This window comes from Saccopteryx leptura, chromosome 3, assembly GCF_036850995.1.
Source record: "Saccopteryx leptura isolate mSacLep1 chromosome 3, mSacLep1_pri_phased_curated, whole genome shotgun sequence".
NCBI lineage: Eukaryota > Metazoa > Chordata > Mammalia > Chiroptera > Emballonuridae > Saccopteryx > Saccopteryx leptura.
Window position 1 is genome coordinate 12894559 of NC_089505.1, and position 21018 is coordinate 12915576.

The 21018-nt window shown below is 46.3% G+C and overlaps 1 protein-coding gene across 2 annotated transcripts in view; it reads left to right on the forward strand.

Moving 5' to 3' along the window:
• Positions 1–2207: 2207 nt before the first annotated feature.
• The window catches only part of CNKSR3 (CNKSR family member 3), an 84674-nt gene continuing 65863 nt past the window's right edge, over positions 2208–21018 (forward strand). For both annotated transcript variants that reach the window (XM_066372954.1, XM_066372955.1), the window contains exon 1: positions 2208–2342. In XM_066372954.1, the coding sequence (XP_066229051.1) occupies positions 2291–2342 (52 nt within the window). In that variant the 5' untranslated portion in view covers positions 2208–2290. The remainder of the gene's footprint in view (positions 2343–21018) is intronic.

Genomic DNA, 21018 nt, shown 5'->3' on the forward strand with positions numbered 1-21018 from the left:
AGGGGGCCACATGCGGCCCGCGGGCTGTAGTTTGGGGATGCCTGACTGGGGGCTACAGCAGACCGTGTGACCCCTTGCTCAAGCCAGCGACCTTGGGCTTCATGCCAGCAACCTTTGGGCTCAAGCCAGTGCCCATGAGGTCATGTCTATGATCCCGCGCTCAAACCAGTGACCCCACGCTCAAGCTGTTGAGTCTGGCTCAAGCCAGATGAGCCCGCATTCAAGTCTGCGACTTTGGGATTTTAAACCTGGGTCCTCTGCATTCCAGGCTGATGCTCAATCCACTGCGCCACCGCCTGGTCAGGCTGTGACTAAGTTTTAAAGGTCTTTTTTTTAAGGAAAACTACTCTACCAGGAATTTTATAATTACCTTTGCAAAGTTTCCTGGTCTGCCAATAACTCTTGCTTAAACACACACACACACACACACACACACATACACACAGCTGCATATCTGTGTTGTTGTGATTCGTCTTACAGATAAGTTTTATGGAAGGTCAGTCTGATACTGTTTTACTTTTAAAATGTTTCTTCATCCTGTTAATTCTAGCTCATTACACTATACAACAGATGCTTAGGCTTGCTGTTAGCAGTAGTTTTCAACACATGCATCCAAATAAACCTGTATAAACAGTACATATCACACTAATTCAACAAATATTTAATGAGTTCAGTGGTTGGCACATAGGAGGCATTCACAGATATTTATTAAATGAATAAGTACCAACCGCACCCTGGAGTCCGTACGAGGTGCGACCAGCTAGGTGGTAGGAGAGAAAGCTCTAAATCTGGTGGGGTTTTCCCTCAAGGGCTTAACAGGCTCCAAAAGGTGATGCGAATAAATTAACGATAACTGAATGGAAGAATTGTTAAGTACAGAAAGAATCTCTCTGAGTGCGAGGTAGAGCTCACTGGGTCTGGAGAGGAGATGCGGGGAGGATTGAAGGAACAAAGGTCAACATCCCAATTTTGGATTTCCCCCCCAGATCAGGGGCAGCTCTGGCCCCAGATTGAGTCCCACGAATGTGGAAGGGCCCTCCTTCCTCGTGTCAGTTGCTGAATTTGTGCACATGCTATTTTTTTTTTGGGGGGGGGGAGAGGGGGTTTGCTGACTGCTTCTCTTCAGGATCCATGACTAATCCAAATGTGCACTGGCTCACTTTGCTAATATGAATATTATAATAAGGCAATATATAACCAATTTATTATGACTCATTTTGGCGGCAAAGTAATTGCAGTAGCATTCAAAGAGAAGTGAGTGTAAATTGTCACTATGTCTTCCAAAATATAAAGTTAAACTAATCTTACCATAAGAAATTTAAAATAAGGAAGGCTTCATTGCAGAGCTATAGCGATACAAATAATTTAAAATGAACAGGACCTGCATACCCTCTTTCTTTTCTTTTCTTTCTCTCTGAGTGTATTGTTGCTCACCCTGAGACGGACTGTTCTGCTACCAATAGGACCCAGGCCTCACCCAGACCAGGGCTCTCCAGGAAGCTCTCAGGGTCCACAACCCGCCCCTTGAAGAGGAAAGTGCCCAGGACGTTCGGGACGTTCGGGGAGTGTGAGCGTAGGGCTCCGAGAGGAAAAGTAACCCGAGTCCCCAGTTTCGGGCGGACCCACACCCTCCCACGAGTTTCGCTGGGCCTCGGCCCCGCCTCCTCTTTTATTCCGCGAGCAGCGACGGGAGCTGAAACTTTGTAACCCGAGCGCTGGCGCAGCTCCACTCCGGGCCCCAGAGCTGCTGCGAGGGAGGCGCGGGAGGCGGGACCTGCGGGCGGGAAGGCTCGGGCCGCCAGCGCACGCGGAGCGGGGACCCCGGGAGAGCACGCCGTGGAGAGGAGGAGCCGGAGCGGGAGCGGAGCGCGCGGCCGCGACCGGACGAAGTGGCCGGGCCGTAGGCGCAGAGGAGCGGCGGGCAGGAGCCGGCCAGGAGGGTTCCGTTCCGAGCGGAGGCCGGGCGGTCCGAGTCTCAGCCTTGCGTCCCCGCAGCTGCGATCGCCCAGGAGCGGCAACTGTATCGGGCTTGCGGCGACGGAGGGAGGAGGAGGGGTCTGCAGCTGGACGGTGGCAGCTGGAGGAGCGGCCGCACGGCTGTCCCCGTGTGCCGGGAGAGGACCGCGCTGCCCCGGTTGCGCCGTGCTGGGATGACCCAGTGACCGCAGCCATGCAGCCTTGACGGGGCACGGGGACAGCCGTGGGACGCGCCCTCCCGGGAAGGACAGTGGACGCAGGCAGCAGGACTTCACCGCAGGATCTAGCCCAGCTGGGAGCAAAGCCTTTAACCATGGAACCCGTGACCAAGTGGAGCCCCAAACAAGTGGTGGACTGGACTAGAGGTAAGCAGCACGGGGACCCTGTGTCTCCCTCCCCGGGGCGAGCGGGAAGGCGGGAGCTGGGCTAGGGGGGCGCAGTCCCTCCTGCAGGCGAGGTGACAATGCAAACTTCTTCCGAGTGGCCTGTGCGCCCCCAGCTCTTGTGCCTGCTTCCGGAGGTGCGGGCTGTGGCTAGCCGAGGGACGCCCCATCTTTAAACTAGAGTAGCGATGGCCTTTCTGTTGGGGGTGCGGGTGTCGGGACTGGGGGGCGCCCTCTCTGTCCTTCCTGGGTGCAGTGCCCGGCTGCCGGTCCTGTAGCGCGGGGCACAAGGAGCCTTTGTGTGGGTGACTCCCCTCGGACCTCGTAAATGCCGCTTGCCCGGGGCAGTCGTAGGCATGACGGGGCGGTTGGACAGGTATAGGGAGACTACGGCCGGCCGCTCTCCCAGCCTCTGTTTTTCTTGGAGAAAGTGAGAGGTTGGCACCGGAGCCAACGCTCAGGCTTTCGCGCCGGCGAGAAACCTTGAGCCAGATTCCCGGGAACTCGGTGACTTTTGCTCGGGGAAGGCGCCAGTACTCCGGTGGGGCGCTGCCTGTTTAGGCCACAGTGAAAGCTGGGGAAGAAGAAATCGGTTTTGAACCGCTGACCTGAGTCATGCTGGATTTGGGATGAGGGGAAGCAGTGGGAAGAGGTGACGATGGGAGACTGACCAGGGGTAGAAGCTTGTACCCTGAGATGTTGGCGCTGTTTACTCCCTCCCGAGATTTGGAGAAAAAGGGTATTCTTTGTACTCTTCCGAGAGAACGAAGCCCGCTAAGAACAACTAATATTTTAATGGGTCCCTTACGGATCCCTTCTGTCCCCCCCACCCCCAGCTCAGCATCTCTGTTTCAAGTTACTGCTTTTTTCTATCTGCTCTTCCAGGTGAGAAATGATGTCCTTTCTCAATAATAATAACTAGAGTTGTATAGCGCTTTACAGTTTGCTAAGAGCTTTCTCTGTTATTGCCCTTGGTCATCACTGTAAGCCTGTGAGGTAGGTAACACTGGTAAGATGAAGTCATCTTTCAGACTCTCTCACCCGTGGCTGGACCCACTGATCACCCATCACCTCTGCATCTCATTTCTCATGCCAGCCCTATGCATAGACCACGTGGGTTGGGATGTATGGAATGGGTCAGGGGGGAATGTCTGACCATTTCCTGCTCCTCTGGGAAGCAGAAGGGATAATACACTCTGCCCTGAGGCTCTTACTTAAACAGAAGATGAAAACAACAAATACTTGTGCACTGGGTAAAAAAGTAAGTAACATTGTCAGTGCTTGGTAGAAAACATCAGCTTAAGAGCTGTAAATAGCCAGAGCCTATTTTGAAATGGGGCTTGTTCGCCCATTCAGGATACTACCAGGTTCCCTAGCTAGCCACGCTCCCAGGCTGAGTTGGTTGATCTGTTTTAACCTCTATATCTGTCATAGAGGCAACCTAAGAAATCGATTATTTCGGCACTCTTTGAATTTGAGAGCTGCTCCATCCGATATGGTAACCAGTAGCCACGCGTGGCTCTTGAGCCCTTGAAATGTGGCTGGTCAGAATTGGGATATTCTGTAAGTGTCAAGTACACGTGGCATGTGCATGTAACTTATCCCCTTAGTAGTTTTTAATTCTTACAACATCTTGAGATAATAGTATTTTGGAAACATTGGATTAAATAAAACTTATTACTAAAGGGAACTTCACCTGTTTATGTTTACCTCCTAAAATGGGGCTCCTAAAAAAATTGTACACGTGGCCCACATTTGTGGCTTACCTTTCTATCACCCAGGACTGTTCCCCGGGAAAGTAAGGGTTACAGCATATCACTCTGGCTTTCCTGAGCCTCTGCCAGCCTACTTGATAATGTACAACCAGAAAAATGCTAACAGGCACACAGGAAGATTATGGCGTGAGATCTTCACACCCTTGAGATTTGTGTCTTTTATTTATTTATTTTGGTTCCTCTTGGGATTGGGAGAGAAGTGCAACTTCACATCCTGTTATCTTTGTTTAGCATTTAAAAGGAAGAGCAGAATAAAATGATTTTGGTGTCCACTTGCCTTGACGTTATGACTTGGTCAGTCAAGATTGCTTTCAGCCACGGAAAGTTTTCTTTTGACCTGGAAGCGATTATGGGTGTTTCAGTATCTTGGGGCCCAGAGCATTGGCTACTGATTAGGTTACATACCTGTGGTTAGCACGTGGCAACTTTATACAGAATGCCTGTGCCCTTTTGGACCCTTAAACACAGCCTCATAGAATGACCTGGATACTGTCTGTGTTAGAATCTAGAGAAGATAAAAGAAGCTAGTATGTGGCTACTCTTAGATGACAAGGGGCTACGTGCTCCCTCATCGCATGGCACATTATTTGAATATTTCTCATAATAGTGATGTGAAAGTACTGACTTTTAAATGAACGATTGATATATGCAACTTGTTTGCTTATAGAACTATTTTTAGCTGTCTTGGCTAACCTCTTTACCCAACCCCCATTTTATAAATACATCCTACTGATAAGCAGCTCTTCGTGTAGACTTTGCCTCTCTTGGTATCGCCTGAGTATGGCTGCGGTGATTATGAGAACTGGAAAGCTTTCGGTTCAGGACTAGCTAAACTTGACCTCAGTCTACACAGCTTGCGCTCGTGTTGATGTTGTTAGGCAGATGCATACATTAGGAGAATGGCTGATGTCTACAGAATTAATGAGTTCATCCATTTTTTTATTGTTATTTATTTGTATTAATCTTTCGCTATAGTGTCACCAATTTATCATAATGTGTCAGGCACAGGTCTCAGCCAAGTAGTAGCTCATTTAATAATGTACAGCCACTCAAGATAGGAACTATTATTTCCATTTTGCAGCTGAGGAAACCAAGGCACAGAAAAGTTAAGTACCTTGACCAGTGTCACACAGCTGGGAAGGGACAGAGCAGAGTTTGACCCCGGGCGCTTTGGTTCATTCCGTCTTCTCAGGAGGGTCCTGCCGGGGGCACACCTAGCGGACTCGACCTTCCCCACATTGATGTTGTAAGTTGCTGATATCAGTAGAAGAGAGTCGTCGGGGGTGTGTGTATCTTACCCCACGTGTTGGGTATATATCAGCAAGGTATTTGTAAGTCCAATTCATTCATAGTTCATGGCAGCTTGCCTTTCAAATAATTCAGTAAAGTTCTCTTAATCATAATAATTGAAAAACACTCACTGAAGCATTTATCGTGTGAGACCCTGGGTTAAGAGCTTTATGTAGACCAATGAGGTGTACGAACCATTATGAGCCCACATCAAAGACGAAGAAAGGAAAGCAGAGTGACAGAGAGAGGGAGGGAGAATTTTCCGGGTCCCGTATTTATAAGTGCTGGTGCTCTTCAGTGCTCTGCTCTCTCTGTCACTTCGTCACATGGCCTGGGCCAGGCAGTGGAGTTTAGTGGTGAGATTGTGGGCTCTGGAATCAGACTCTGGGTTCATGTCCAAGTTCCACCCCTGACTGTGATCTCATGTCAGCTTTCAATAAATTACCACTGCTTGTTTTTATTGCTTCCTCTCCTCTTTTATCCTATATAGCTCCAGGACGTAAATTATTCTCTCCAAGCAGTTAGGTCTGCTAGATTCCTACCATTCAGGGGCACCAGTCGGGGTCAAAGAGTTTCCCTGCCGTCTGACCACCACTCAGAGGATCCGGGTCAGGACTTGCAGCTGGTCAGGAAGGTGTCTAGGTTAGCAGAGTGACAGATACCCCTTGCCAATATCATGAACCTTCAAAACATGTTTTCTCAACCTTTTTCTTATAGTCACTGGACTTCCAGTGAACATAGAACTAGGTCTGGCTCTTGCTGTTGATGACTGACCTCTGTCTGGCACCTGGTCCATGGCTGGGCACCTCTGTCACCTGGAAGATTGTCAGAGACACAGCGTGACCGGCCAGCTGAATCAGAATCTGCATTTCAACCAAAGCCTGGGTGGTCCCGTGTACTCATTACGGTTTGAGACGCACTGCTCTAGCACGCAGCTGCACACACGTTCTCACACTTGGTTGGGAGGTCCTGCTCTCTGATCCGACATGGCTCAATCTGTTTTATTTCAGTTCTTCAGTGTTGACACTTAAGTTGAGGATGCTTGGCGTGGCCACTAATGAAAGCAAAAGAGGCAATCTTAGGGTGTGTGCTTCGATTTATAAGCACGGCCTAGCAACAGCATCAGATAATTCTCAGCAAACTAAATTAGATAGTTCCCCTGAGATTTCCTACATATTTCTTAGGACATTAAGAGTTCTCATAACAGCTTTTATTTATTTATTTATTTATTTATTTATTCATTCATTCATTCATTTATTCAAGACAAGTAGTAAGGGCATTGTGGGTGGTCACTGGGCACTCTGGTTGAAGCTTGTCCACAGGGTCCTCAGGTAGACTCTGAGAATGAGATGGCCAGTCACACTCTTTTGTCATCTGTGACTACATGGTGTTCATCACACTTAGCTGATTTTGTGGGAAGATTTTATTGCTGATGGAAAATCACACTGAATGTAATTTCTGGAATAAAGGGCCAGGGCAGTTCTCAAAATTTGAAAGTATGGCTGTCCTGAGGCCAGGTGCCTCAGTGCTGTGTCCTTGGAGATTGGGGTGACCTCTGTGTGCTCAGGCCTCGCCTGGATGCTCCCCTGTGAGTTCACAGCATTGCGTAGAGGTGGGAGGCCTCTCTTTTCTGTCTCAGCACTTCTGCGCCTCTGCCTCGATTTTTGACCCCCGAGCCTGCTGTGTTTTAGCTCTGGGACATTCATGTTCTCGCCTGGCCTTTTGTTTTCACTCTTTGTTTCTGCTCTTGATCTAGGCTTTAAATGAATAAAGCGGGTTTATTTGCATGCACCCTGCAGAGTTCTTCCATATTTGTTCCCATTTGACTTTTTTTACAATCCCAAGCACAGCAAAGGCACATACAGTAATCGTTATAGATGAGGAAACTGAGGCTTTTGAGCGTTAAATGAGTTGTCTAAGGTCAAAGGCCAGGAGTCGGGGCCAGACTGCACAGGCTTCTATTCCGCTGTTCCGTTCAGCCTCAGATTCTCCTCTGGCCAAGGTGGGTGCTCCACTTCTCTCCGAATCAACAAGTATAGGAAGGGGCCGCCTCGAAGGGCTTCTGACTTGTGTGTTCCCCGATTATTCCTTCAGGATTTACACTCATGGGACACTTACTTTTCCTTAACTTTTATTAGTTATTTATTTTTAATTTCACAACTTAAGCAGGACCCTATGTGTTTTGGACCTGGCTTTTTATCTTCTCTAAGCCTTTCTTAGTTTTCTCATCCGTAAAATGGGACTGATAATAACCAACTCACAGGGTTTTAGTTAGAATTAAAAGAGGTCATATGGGGATAGCACTTTGCATAATACACAGTATATAAATGTTCAAAAATTTACTGTGGTATCAATACGAAGTCTGGCTGGTAGTCACCTTTCACAGGCTTACTCAAAATAGGGGACAAGTCCATCCTCCCTTTTATTGGGATGTAGGCAAGTTAAATCAACTCGGTTTTCTGTCTTCTCATTGTTTGCGACTTTCCTGTCACTTCCCTTGGGGGCCTTGTGTGTCTTAGATGCAGGTGGGGTCACAGGAAGGTTTGGTGATAACTCTCTGGGAAAGGGCTTAGGGGGAACACTTAACGGTGATGACAGTTTCCACCCTGGTAGTACAAGCAGAGTTTCATTACCTCCACAAATGCCAGTGTTGGGGATGAGGGCGACTTTGTTGGGTGATGTCGTCAGGGATGACTCTCTGAGAAGATGTCATTGAGGTATGATGACAAGAAGGAACCAGCCAGTAGAAAGTCAGGAGAAGGAGCACCGTAGGCAGCAAAATCGGGAGTGCAAAGGCCCTGAGGCGTGAATGAGCGTGGAGGAGTGACAGAGAGCAAGGATTATGGTGTGGTAGCGGGTGGAGAGAGGGCTAGGGAGACACACAGAGGCCAGGCTGTGTCGAGGCTTACGTTGGTCAGGCTTTGCAATTTTTTTCTGGTTGCTTTGGGAAGTAGGAGAGTGACTCGATCTGATTTGCATTCTTGGGGCAGAAATAAATTGGGGAATCCAGCTGGAAGGCATTGTGGTGCTCTGCAGATGATCCTATCTTGGTGGCCCCACATTTGAGAACCCAAGTTCTAGGTACAGTTGGTTCATTGATAACTTCACGTCCCAGTAATATTAAAATTATATTTGAAACTAGGATCGAGCGAGCCATACATGTCTAGATTTTTCTTTCCCGGCCAGTGTTAAGAGCGCTCCTGCCCTCCCCTCATCCTGATTACTCTCTTGTTGTTGAGAATAGAGAGCAGCGGGCTTCCCTTCCGCACTCACATGCTTTGTTCACGTCATTGTTCTTTGCTGGCACATTTTGCTGGGAGCTACAGTTTCTGAAGCTGTTTATTCATCTATGAATAGGGTTTTTGTGCAAGTGGACTTAGCCTAGTTTGTTTTCTTTGACATCAAATGGCTGATTGAACAGTTTTTTAACCTGGGATCACAGGGGCAAAGGCAGTCGTGTTTATTAGAGCAAAGCAGCTCCTTAGAATGAGGATCAGTTGATTGGAAAAAAATTAGAAAGGCTTTTTCTATATGAAAACGTCAGAAAGGATGTGAATGAGAAGAAGGGCTAGATAGATCTGATTGGAGCTATTTTGCTCCACTGACAGACTGTCTTTGTTTTGCATTAGTAAATACAGCCACCAGGACTTTTGGTTGAACAGATGGTATTTTGAGAAATTTTCAACAGGTAAGAGTTGAACACATTTTTAAACAATGTGTCGCTTCTCAACAGGAGGGGAGGAGAGGGTGGCAGAGAAGTACAGGCCCAGCAGGCTTAGAATACCCTGGAAGCTTCCTCTCACGGCCCACGCCCAGTCCCCCCGCCCCCACCTCAGGGACAGTATCTGTCAGCCCCCTTAGGAAAACCCCCTACGTGTTCTCTACCAGGGAAGGCTGTGATTATGATACTCTGAATCATGCTTTCCTGAGGAAAACCTTTTTAGTGAAAGGAAACATTCCATTTCCTATTCTCAGAGATACGGAGCAGCGGGAAAATTCAGTGCTTTTGGGCCGAGGAGTAGATTGTGTGTGCACGCGTGTGTGCGCACGCGTGTGCACGTGTGTCTGTGTTACCAACACCAACCCATGTTCGTTGAATAGTCTTTTCTGTTCTCAGAGTAATTTTATATTACAGTGTCCTAAGGACTGCCTGGATTATGATCTTTGCCATAGAGGAAAGCTAGTTTAATGTGGAGAGTGGACCAGACTTCCGGTAATGTAACACCTATTGAAGTTGTCAGCACTGTCTTAACATGAATTCCAACTGGCGTCTTAAACTAGCCACGAGCAGATGACACGACTGAGAGTAGCATTTGTGGAAATGACTGACAGTACTAAAGCCTACAATTGTTTATAGTAAGTATTTAAAAAAACACCATGAATATTCCTTGCAAGTAAGACGTCTGGAGACAACGGTATAAAGTGGTTTGGTTATAGGCAGCCCTAAGCCAAACAGAGGAATCTGCTAAAAAAGCTGACCTGTAAGGAAAGACCCTTTCTGGAAGTGGAGAAATTCTTCCCTCTCATCGGGCACCGTTTCACCGGGACACCTAACGAGCACCTACTAAGGGTAGTACAACGATTCTAGCTGATTCCTGATCTTTTGAAACTGAGGTTTTCAGGAGACGTTTTCCCAGCCACACACGTGTGGTGCCTCCCAACATCTTTTCGCCTTTGTGCTTGAACTTACTTTTTCAGTGTCAGCATCACCGGGCACTGGGGCGTGTGAATTCCCAGGCCCCGCCCCAGACCCGCAGAATCAGAACCTCTGCGGTTTCAGAAACTCTGCGGGTGGGACCCAGGACGCTGTGTCTTAACAGGCCTTTCAGGCGGTTCTGGTACCGGCTGAACTTTAGAACCAGGGGTCTATACCAGTGCTGTGGAGAGTACAGAATAGATGGTGTAGGTCAGACTATCCTCCATCATGCCTGTCTACAGTTGGCTTGTAGCTCATAATAGTGATTGACTAGGAAGAAGTTTTCCAGTAGGGACGGTGGTTATATGTTTCAGTGGATGAGTAATACGTCTGTACTTGTCCTTTCTGTAGAGTGGGCAGAGAAGGGTTAAAGCTGTTATTCCCAGGGGCTCCACCCCAGGCCCGGGATCCTTTGGTTATATTCCTCTGTGAGCACTCAGACCCAGGAAAACACAGAAGGAAGGGAATGTTTCAAGTCTGTTTAGGTATTGTGTGGGATTTCCAGACCTTGTCCTAATAGAGGGGCAGAGTGTAACCCCCTGGCCTCCATTTCATTTTGAGAGGGAGTAGATAATGTTCTTTCACTTAGCACTCAGGTTTTGGCTTTGAACATTGCAAGCAGATACAAAGAGAAGTGAAGGGGAGAAAGAGCAGAAAAGAGAAATACTCAGAGGGGCCAATATGTTGCAACACTAGGTAAAAAAGCTCTTTTTTGTCTTAGTACGTGGACTTTAAATCAGATGAGTATGAGAACTCCCAAGAGTTGACAAAGGCCGAGAGTCCAAAATAAAAACAATACTTATAGGAATGAAGGCCGAAGACCAGGAATGGCAGTGAGACTTGCAACAAGGGGCCAGGTGCAATGTCAGAAAGTGAAATGTGGGGCATGTGGGACAATAAGGAGTGGTGGAGACTGTGGCAAATACAAAGACACATTTATTGCTCAGTTTCTACTGACTGTGGATCTATATAGTTTCTAGGTCTTCTGATTTTTCTCTTGTTTTCAAATAAAACTGGAAATCTGGATTTCTAATATGACACTCTCCAGTTTTTAGAAAATTGTCCATAGGTTTTTTTTTTGGTTGTTGTTTTTTGTCTTAGGACAAACAAAATATATCTGTTGGTCAGTTCCCTCTGTGGATAGCTGTGATCAGATGTTAACTGTCCAAGTGAGAAACGTACCTACAAGGTGTGACTACAGTGAGCTAGCTATATAGTAATTCATCAACTATTTGGTAAATAAGTTTATTACTGCAATTTTATTTTTCCACTTAACTAATTCTGTTATTTTTAAAATTGTAATGTGTAATTCCGTGCATGTATTGTTAAGCCAGAAATACTCATCTAAACTGATGAACCCAGCAGACCACTGTGAGTTACACTTCCATGTAAAAACAGGAATTTTCGGTGGTCTGAGAACCAGAGTTTGAGAGCCACTGACTTTTAGGAAGTTTATTCTTAATTCACCGGATAGTGGGGAAATAATCGTTGGGTTTGAAGGGAGGCAGATTGCTGTAAAACTGTGTGAAATGGGGAAGGGTGACTAGAGGCCAAAAGACCAGCTCCAGGAAGCATGTGGGGTGAGCTCTTGGTGGGAGCTGAAGAGGCCTGAACTACAACAGAGGCCTTGGGAAAGAGAGGAGGGAGGAAGTGCTGTGAGAGGCACGGCCCAGGAGCAGGCCAGAAGTTGGAGCAGGTTCTGAATGTTGGAGTGTGAGAAGGGGCCTACTTTCCAGGTTTCGTGCCTCAGTGCCTTAGCACGGCAGGACCATTAAAATGTGTTGACTTCTGATAGGAGCTGCTTTGCGGGGTCAAGACTGAGCCCACCTTACAGACACCAACCTCAAAAACCGTTCTAGTTAGTCGATGATCCATCTTGCATGATACCAACATCTTGCCTGAATTAAACTCTTTAAGAAACAGCCTTTAGAAAAGTGCCCTTTCTCACGGCAGCCCTGTGATAGTCTCATGTTTTAATGAGGTGTAAATATCATGCGCTTTGGCACATGAAATATGTTAAAATAGATAGTGTTAGCTGAAATCCAGGTCCTCACACTTGAGTGTGAAGTGATGCAATATACATGAGTATGACACCCAGAATTATTTCTGCACAGTGCTTTCTAAGTCAAGAGAACACCAAATAAAATAGAGGATCGAGACCGCCTGTCCGTGGAGATAGAAAATTAGTGCTGATAAGTGCAAATTACATCCTGAAGTCATCCCAGAGTCTTAGTGAGATAAGCAGTCTGGCTAACAGGTCTGGCCGCTGTTGCTATGTGGGCGGGAGGACCGGTTCCCTGAGACCAGTGCCTCCTTTGGGTTCCCAAAGCTAGTGGGTGGGTCGCAGGCCTGACCGGAATAGTGCCAAGGATATATAGGGCTCCTCAAGGGCTTGGCGTGACAGGGACAGGGTGGCGGGCACTTCCTCAACAGGCATGATGTGGCCCGTGTTCTTAGTCATCATTGGCCCATCCGGTCCTTAGAGAGAGATATGATTTCTCCTGTGATTTTCCTCAGGTAGAGTTAGCCTGATTCTTCAATTAATAGTAACATGATTCTTTATTTATTTAATAGAATCAGCTATAAGATGGTAGATTACTTTTTCTTAAAAAAAAAAAGAAAAAGAAAAAATCTTGCCCAGGGCTTTGCATGGTGACATTTCCATGAACACTTGCTAATTTCTCATTTAAGATTTTTAAATGAATATGAGTTATATGGATCTGGTGTTTTGAAATGACGCTACCTGTCTTTCTCATTGATTCTAGCTCTGGAAATGAAGTCCTCAATGAAGGGTGTGTCACTGGGACCCATTAGGAGAGATATTCTAATTCTTGACGCCCTCAGTCTGTTAAATAGAGTGACTTGTGGACTGATGATTTTACCGAGTTTGGTGCGAGTTGATAGTCACTATGTATTCATTCAGTAGGTATTGATTGAGTGCGTGAGGTGGTACGGCACCGTTCCGAGAGCTGAGGAAACAGCAGAGGATAAACGGGTAGCAGTTCCCGTCTTCCTGGAGCTGGGCTTCTAGTGGGGTGGACAGGCACAAGGGAGAATTCACAGCACAAGGAAACGGTGTATGCGGTGGGGAGCGCCCAGAGGTGGGTGCAGGAAGGGAGAGGGGATGTCGTTTAACTAGAGGGACTGGGGAAAGATTTGGTCGAGCAAAGCAGCTGACCTGTGGAAGAGTGTTCTTGGCAGAGGGAACAGCAGGTGCAAATGCCCTGAGACAGAATTGCCTGTGGACACGCTGAAGGAGCAAGGAGGCCAGGGGGGCGGGAGCCAAGTGAGCGAAAAGGAAGGAGCAGGTAAAGAAGGAAATCGAAGAGGAGAGGGAGACCGGATGGTGCGGAGCCTTAGAGATCCTTCGAGCTGTTTTGGCTTTAGTTTGGTGTTTGGGGAGCTGTTGGAAGGTTTTGAGCCAAGGAGTGATATCAGATTTACATTTTGAGGTTACAATGGTTGCTGTTTTGAGAAGACTTGATGGGACAAAGGCGGAGTCAGGGAACCAGTTAAGATGCTCTGGATTAAGATGAGCAAACTGTCAGTTATACAACAGGCATGGAGATGTCCAGTACAGCACAGGGAACATAGTAATATTGTAATAACTCTGTACGGTGTCAGGTGGGCACTGGAAATATCGGGGTGATCACTTCTTAAGTTATAGAAATGTCTAATCTTTATGTTGTTCACCTGAAACTAACTTAATATTTGTATGTCAACTGTAATTGAAGAATAAAAAAAATTAAATGAAAAACAAAAGACCGATACTGTGGCAAGGCTGCTTGGACTAGGTGGTAGCCATGGCCACCAGGAAAGGTGCCACGTAGGTATTCTGAGAGGCCAGTAGGAGTTCGCGCGAGCGTGGATTGGTGTGGGAGGATACCCGTGAGGTTTTTGGCCTGGGAGGATTGTTCTATGGAAGGGGAAGTGTGCAGGAGGAGACGGTGAAGGGAATACCAGATTTTTAATTTGTAATGCTTGTTAATCCATCAAATGAAGTAGGTCCTTGGATTTAAGTGCCTGGATGATTGGGGGAGGTTGGGACCAGATAGACATTGGGTGGCCATTGGGGTATGCATGATATTACATCTGTGAGGCTGGGTAATGTCACCAGATGAGGGAGAGCGGAGAGACAGGAAATCCGGGTGTTCCAACCTTTAGAAGTCTGGGAGGTGAACAACCGGCCAAGACTACTGTGAAGCTGCTTCTGATGAGTAGACGGAAACCAGGAGAGGGTGGTGTCCTGGGGGCTGGTGAGGAACTGTCCCCAGAATGAGGAGTGATCAGCTGGGCCAGTGCTGCTGTTGGGCCACCAGAGGAGCGCTGAGCAGTGACCACTGTACTGAGCTGTGTGGGGGACATGGGTGAACTTGATGGGTAGTTTTCGTGGGTTGAAGGGGTCAAAGTCAGAGTACATTCAGGAGCAGATGGGAGAAGGGGAGTTGATGTCCTGAGAGACCACCCAGTCGTACAGCACCTTTGTGAATGAACACAGCACCGTTTTATTCTCAGTAGGACCTGTACCAAATGCATCTTATTTAATTTTTTAAATCTGTAGTCAACTCTTTAAATAGAGAACTGATTGATAAATATTTGATAAATTGGGACTGGGTAACAGTACACTGCAGATTTTGCACTCGCTTTTTTTATTTTTATTTTTTAAACTTTTTTTATTTATTTATTTTAGAGAGAGGAGACAGAGAGAGAGAGAGAGAGAGAGAGAGAGAGAGAAAGAAGGGGGGAGGATCAGAAAGCATCAAATCCCATATGTACCTTGACCAGGCAAGCCCAGGGTTTCGAACCGGCAACCTCAGCATTCCAGGTCGATGCTTGACCCACTGCGCCACCACAGGTCAGGCTCACTCTCTTAATTTTAATAGTAACAAAGCTAGGCCCTGGCCAGGAGCTCAGTGGGTAGAGCATAGAGCATTGTTTCTGTGTGCTGAGGTTGCAGGTTCCATCGCTGGTCAGGGCACATGTGAGAAGCAACCAGTGAGTGCACAACTAAATGGAACAACCAAGTGGAACAAAGAGTTGATACCCGCCCCCCTCTCCTCCTGCCCCTCCTATCTCTCTCTCTCTCTCTCTATTTCTTTCTTTCTTTCTTTCTCTCTCTCTCTCTCTCTCTCTCTCAAATCTATGGAAAAAAATACTAACAAAACCATTCATTTAGTGAATGACTGTATATTGTGGCTTCTGCAGAGGAGAGAGTTATTCGGTAGGAATTCTCTCTCTCAACTCTATTGTTTGGGAATGAGTGTAAACAGATTTCTACCTGAGCTTTGTGTTCTTCCATACATTAGCTGTTTAGACAGAAAAGATTTGTTATGGATGGATCCAAAACCTTGGAAGAATTCTTTGTTGCTGTTGATTTACCTTCTTTGTAAGACTTATCTGAAATATTCAGAATGCCATGAAATCACATGCATATGATATCTGTTATAGCCCCTAGGGGGAAGCCATTTCTTAGCAAAAAAAATGGTGCAAATAGAGATAAACCAGTCACCTTTAAACATAGGTCATCAAATATGAATTGAGCACCAGTCACTTGTAATATCTCTTCCAGTTGAACAGAAGGGTCCCTGTATCTTTAGTACCTTCTATCGAGTGGAGTACACAGACAAGTCCACAGGCGTTTAGGTTACAGGGTATTCTAGGAGTGCAGAGAGGAGTTTAACTCCGATTTGAACAGGCGCAGCATGGAGGGCTTCTTGGAGGAAGTGACATCCAAATTGAGACCCATAGGATGAGGAGGAGGTAGTCAGGTGTAGAGTAGGGAAAAGAAAATACTTGTCAGAAAACAGGAAGGCAAGAGAGAGGACGGCATTTATGGGCAACTGAAAGAACTTGACTGTGCTATGTCTGTCATGAAGCGAAGTGGACGGAGATGAAGCTGGAGAGTGGGTGTGTGGGAGGAGCCTAGATCTCCAGGGCCTGGTGTGTGCCCCCGTGCAGATGGAAACCAAGGCAGGACTTATATCTTTGAGTGACCATCCTCTGTGGAGGAAGTGTGTGTGTGCGTTTATATCTACATATTGCATATATACTGACACATACACATATACTACACATAGATGTGTATGTATTTTGTGAGACTCCTATGTTACTTGGTTCAGGGTTCTATTAAGGAGGCACTATGCCTCTCTTTATGGAACAGAGCATTATAGTAGGTTTTCAACACTGAGTGAACGAGTCATTCTAAGGCAGGGGAACTGCCGAATCTCAAGGAGAACGATCAAGTCAAGGCCATGTACAAAGATTAACTTGAGCCTGACCTGTGGTGGCGCAGTGGATAAAGCGTCGACCTGGAAATGCTGAGGTCGCCGGTTCGAAACCCGGGGCTTGCCTGGTCAAGGCACATATGGTAGTTGATGCTTCCAGCTCCTCCCCCCCTTCTTTCCCTCTGTCTCTCCTCTCTCTCTTTCTCTCTCTCTCTCTCTCTCTGTCTCTCCCTCTCCTCTCTAAAAAAAAAAAAGAAAAAAAAAGAAAAAAAAAACCTCGTTAAAAAAAATTAACTTGACTTCCTGGGTCTTTATTCCTTTTGATCTGTGGAATGTGACACTGAATGGGCTTTTTGCATCAGGGAACATAAGGAACTTGCTAAAACATGGCCTTGAATTAAAGAGGAGCTAGGAGTTAGGCTGCCTGGCAGTGGGGAGGACAGGGGGCCAGGAGGGATGGAGAGGAACAGCCCGGGACAGAGGAAGGCAGTGCGGAAGGGGTGTGCCTGGAGGTGACGCCTTGCGCTGGGGGTGTTGTGTGTGTTATCATCTGTAATCGTGCTGCCAGTAGCTGATTAATGATTAATCACTGTTTCTAGCTCACTGTATATAATGTAGTCTCTATGTGTTCAGAGCCTTCACTCTCGTGGGTGAGCCGGAGTGTAGCATAATGTTTGTAGGAATTGATTCTGTAGAGTGGCCAGCAATATCACACATGGTTTAGGAAGGTCCCTCCGCCCCGGACATCAGAAGGATGTCCAAGCACGTAGGACCACCGCCCCCCCCCCCCCCCCCCCTCATTTACACTTTCAGTGTGCTGCAGTTCTTTCCTTAATTCTTAAAAACACATGGCCTCCAACAGTTTAGACCCAGGCCACAGGAATCATACTTACTATACCAGTTCCAGAAGCAGCCGCGAGGGTACTCATTTCTGAGGTCCTGAACTCTGGAAGAACACACAGATTATACTTAAAACTAATGGGGCTTGATTATGGGAGGCTGAAAAGCAGCGAAATAAGACCCCGCCTCTGCAGGGCGTGGCCGCCCTCCCCGTCGCTCGCACTGTTTCCCAGCTTGCTGTGCGTGGCTGACGGCTGTCACATCATTCCCAGGGAAACACACACTCAGTCTGGGAAAGCTTCTGTCTTCAGCAGGCCGCAGTTATAATTCACTGGAATGTGGTTTTTAAAGTAATTGAACAAGGTAGAATTTTAGTTGTTAACAGTTACCATTAAAAAAAAAAAAAAAAAAAAAGGAAAAAACAAACGCCAGCCAGTTTTTCTCCTCCAACACCATAACTTGGGATTATATGATCCCTTGGGAGGAGAGAGAGGACAATTATAACTATTACTTTGATCAACTTAACATCCTTCTCTGTTTATTGTAGCAATTTGACATTCTGTTTTATGATTTCTTTTTGCATCAGTGGGTTTGTTTCACATTTCGAGGTGGTTTTGTTTTCTTTCATCTTTTCTTAAAGAAGCATCAGAATGGGCTCTGGCCGGTTTGCTCAGTGGTAGAGCATCCGCCCGGCATGTGGATGTCCGGGTTTGATTCCTGATCAGGGCACAGAGGAGAAGCCACCATCTGCTTCTCTCCTCCTCCTCCTTCCCCTTCTTTCTCTCCTTACCTCCCTCAGCCAGTGGCTCATTGGCCTCAGGCACTGAGGATAGCTGGATTGGTTTGAGCATCGGCCCTGGAGGGGAGTTGCTGGGTGGTTGGAGGTACATGCAGGAGTCTTCCTGGAAGTGATCAAAGCAGGGAAACCAATCTTTTACAATGACTTCAATTGCCATTTTCAGAAGAACTGAAAACAATTTTGTGGGTTAAGGTAGGTAATTATCATCCCTGGAGATAACTATGTAACTATAATGTTATAAAACCATTATAAAACTGTTTTTCTTAGCAAAGTAGACTGCATACCATAGACCTTATTACTGTAATTGTTGGTTTTATTTGCTTTTTATAAATCTAAAGTCATAACGAAAGTGGCATATTGTTGCAACGAGATGTAAGGAATAGTTTGTTGTTGTTGTTCTGTGTAGTTAATATTTTCTTTTACCTCTTATAAAGAAGAGAATTTGTATTCCAAAGCCAAATGATAGGATTAACATTTGCATTTGAGATGGTTAGGGGTGGTGTCTGTGTATCTACTCAAAATAGGATCAGGCTGTGCAGTAAAAGTCTTTGGTGAACACTTAATAGGGCAGAAGGTAAAATGTGGCTCTCAGTGATTTGAGTGCTTTGGATGAAGGTAGGAGCATATGCTTGTAGTTAACTGCCAGCAATGGAGGAGTAATTGTTTTCTCTTAAGGATTTTGCTTGGAAAGAAAATATATTCATACATTCATTCATATCTTTCTTGCACGTTCTCTCTCTCTCTCTCTCTCTCTCTCTCTCTCTCTCTCTCAGCTGTATATACCCTTGTGTGTTTGTATGTGGGCCGTTCCTCATTCTAAACATTTGTGCTTGCTGTCGTATTACATAGCAGTTAAGACCAGGGCTGGCTGTCTGGGTTTGGATTCTTTATCACTGATAGACGTGATGTTGGCCAGTTTGTGTACATTGTTTAGTTAGCTAGCGTAGTTTTAAATTTGGGGGTCATACTGGTACTAATTTTTCAGGTTTATGTTGAGGATGCCGTGAGAGAATGAAGGTGAAACATTTACCACAGTCCATGTTGGTGCTTAATGAAAATCCAGCTATTGCCTGTTGCTTAGACTATGGGGATATCCTGGGGGGGAAAACCCCAGGTTTCCAACAGAATAGCTTCAAATTAAACAAAGATATCCTGCCCTTTACAAATGGTAAATTACAAGCCCTGCGAAGAATGGTAAAGAGAAGGTTGGATCACATGTTCTGGGGGGAGTATGTTGATATAAAACTACATTGAAAAGAGGAGATGCCAATTGTGCCTCTTTAGGATGTGGATGATTCTTTAAATCTCTCTCCTTGGTTAGTCCACTAACATAGTGCGGGGAGTATGTTGATATAAAACTACATTGAAAAGAGGAGATGCCAATCCTGCCTCTTTAGGATGTGGATGATTCTTTAAACCTCTCTCCTTGGTTAGTCCACTAGCATAGTGTGGGGAGAATGTTGATATAAAACTACATTGAAAAGAGGAGATGCCAATCCTGCCTCTTTAGGATGTGGATGATTCTTTAAACCTCTCTCCTTGGTTAGTCCACTAACATAGTGTGGGGAGAATGTTGATATAAAACTACATTGAAAAGAGGAGATGCCAATTCTGCCTCTTTAGGATGTGGATGATTCTTTAAGTCTCTCTCCTTGGTTAGTCCACTAACATAGTGTTCTGAGGCTGGGTGGAGGCTAATAGTGATGTGTAGAGTACAGTTGTTAAATGTCAAGAGGGAAGGTTGTCACCAAAGACATGTCCACAACTTAGGACATTTCTTGCTTTTCTGTGGCTTTGGATAGCTAGTGGGTGTGACAGTCATCCTTGGGTGTGTCCACGGTGTAGTACATATTCCACTGAGTAATAGTCCTCTGTCATCATCTGGCCCATCAACCCCAACGGAAGGCGCTCGGTGTTGCCAAGCCCAATTAAGGAAACCCGCCCGGTTTCTTCTCGGGAGCCAAGAAGTTATTTCGTAAGATGTGCTTCTGTCCGCACGGTGGGAATAGCTCTCAGCACGGAGATTGCTTCTGTCCTGTAGTCACCAGAGTCGCTTAAGCCCTCAAGTTGAGAAACACAGAAAGTTGCAAACTTCTCAAAGGCCTTTAGGTTCCACGTGCCAAGGGGAGAAAGAATGACCCCCCCATGGGTCTCGAGGAGGCGCCTGGAGCAAGGTGAAACCCGCCCTCAGTTGCTCACAGCACACCTGGGTTCTGAGCAAGACTCACACCTGATGCTTGTGTGGAGAGGAGTGGGGAGTTAGCGAAAAGCTGAAGAGTTTACCTGATTTGTTTGCCTATAGAGGGAATAGACGAGGAGGCACCTCTGAGCCGATGACGGGGGTTGGGGAGGTTTTTCTACCTTAGCCCGCGTGTGCCTGCTTCCCGAACAGAAACAGGCTTTCAGCAGTGACTGATACAGGGCAGATGCCTTAGAACGGAATAAACCTGTATCGGGCAAAGAATGCCCTTTCTACCCTGAGAAACTTTCTTCTAGGTCAGCAGTGTTCAACCTTTTCCATCTCATGGCACATATAATTACTAAAGTTTTGTCGCACACCAAAAAATATACGATATTTTTTGCTAGTCTGACAAAAAATAGGTATAATTCTGATTCCTTCACACCAGACAGCTATTGTTGTGTTGGCTGTTGTCTTTTTTTTTTTTTTTACTATCTAAAGGAAAAGAGGTCAGTGCCCCTGACGAAATAGGTAGTGCATATTGTACAAGTTCTTATGGCAGACCGGTTGAAAATCACTGTTCTGTTTCCACTTCCAAATGAACATATATTGGCCTAATTATTTTATGCTACTTTAAAAATGCACTTGTAGAATATCTGTACCTCCCCCGCCCCCCCAACGGCGTCCTAGCCGGAGAACTCTGTGTGCGGAGATGTGAGCCGTAATGAACGGATTAACGCACAGTGTCGTTGAGATCCCATTCATCTTCGAACTTGAACACCAGTTTTAAAAGCTGAAAGAATTCAGAGACAATGCCATTCGGAGAGGGTTGAGATCCAGGCTCAGCGGCAGCAC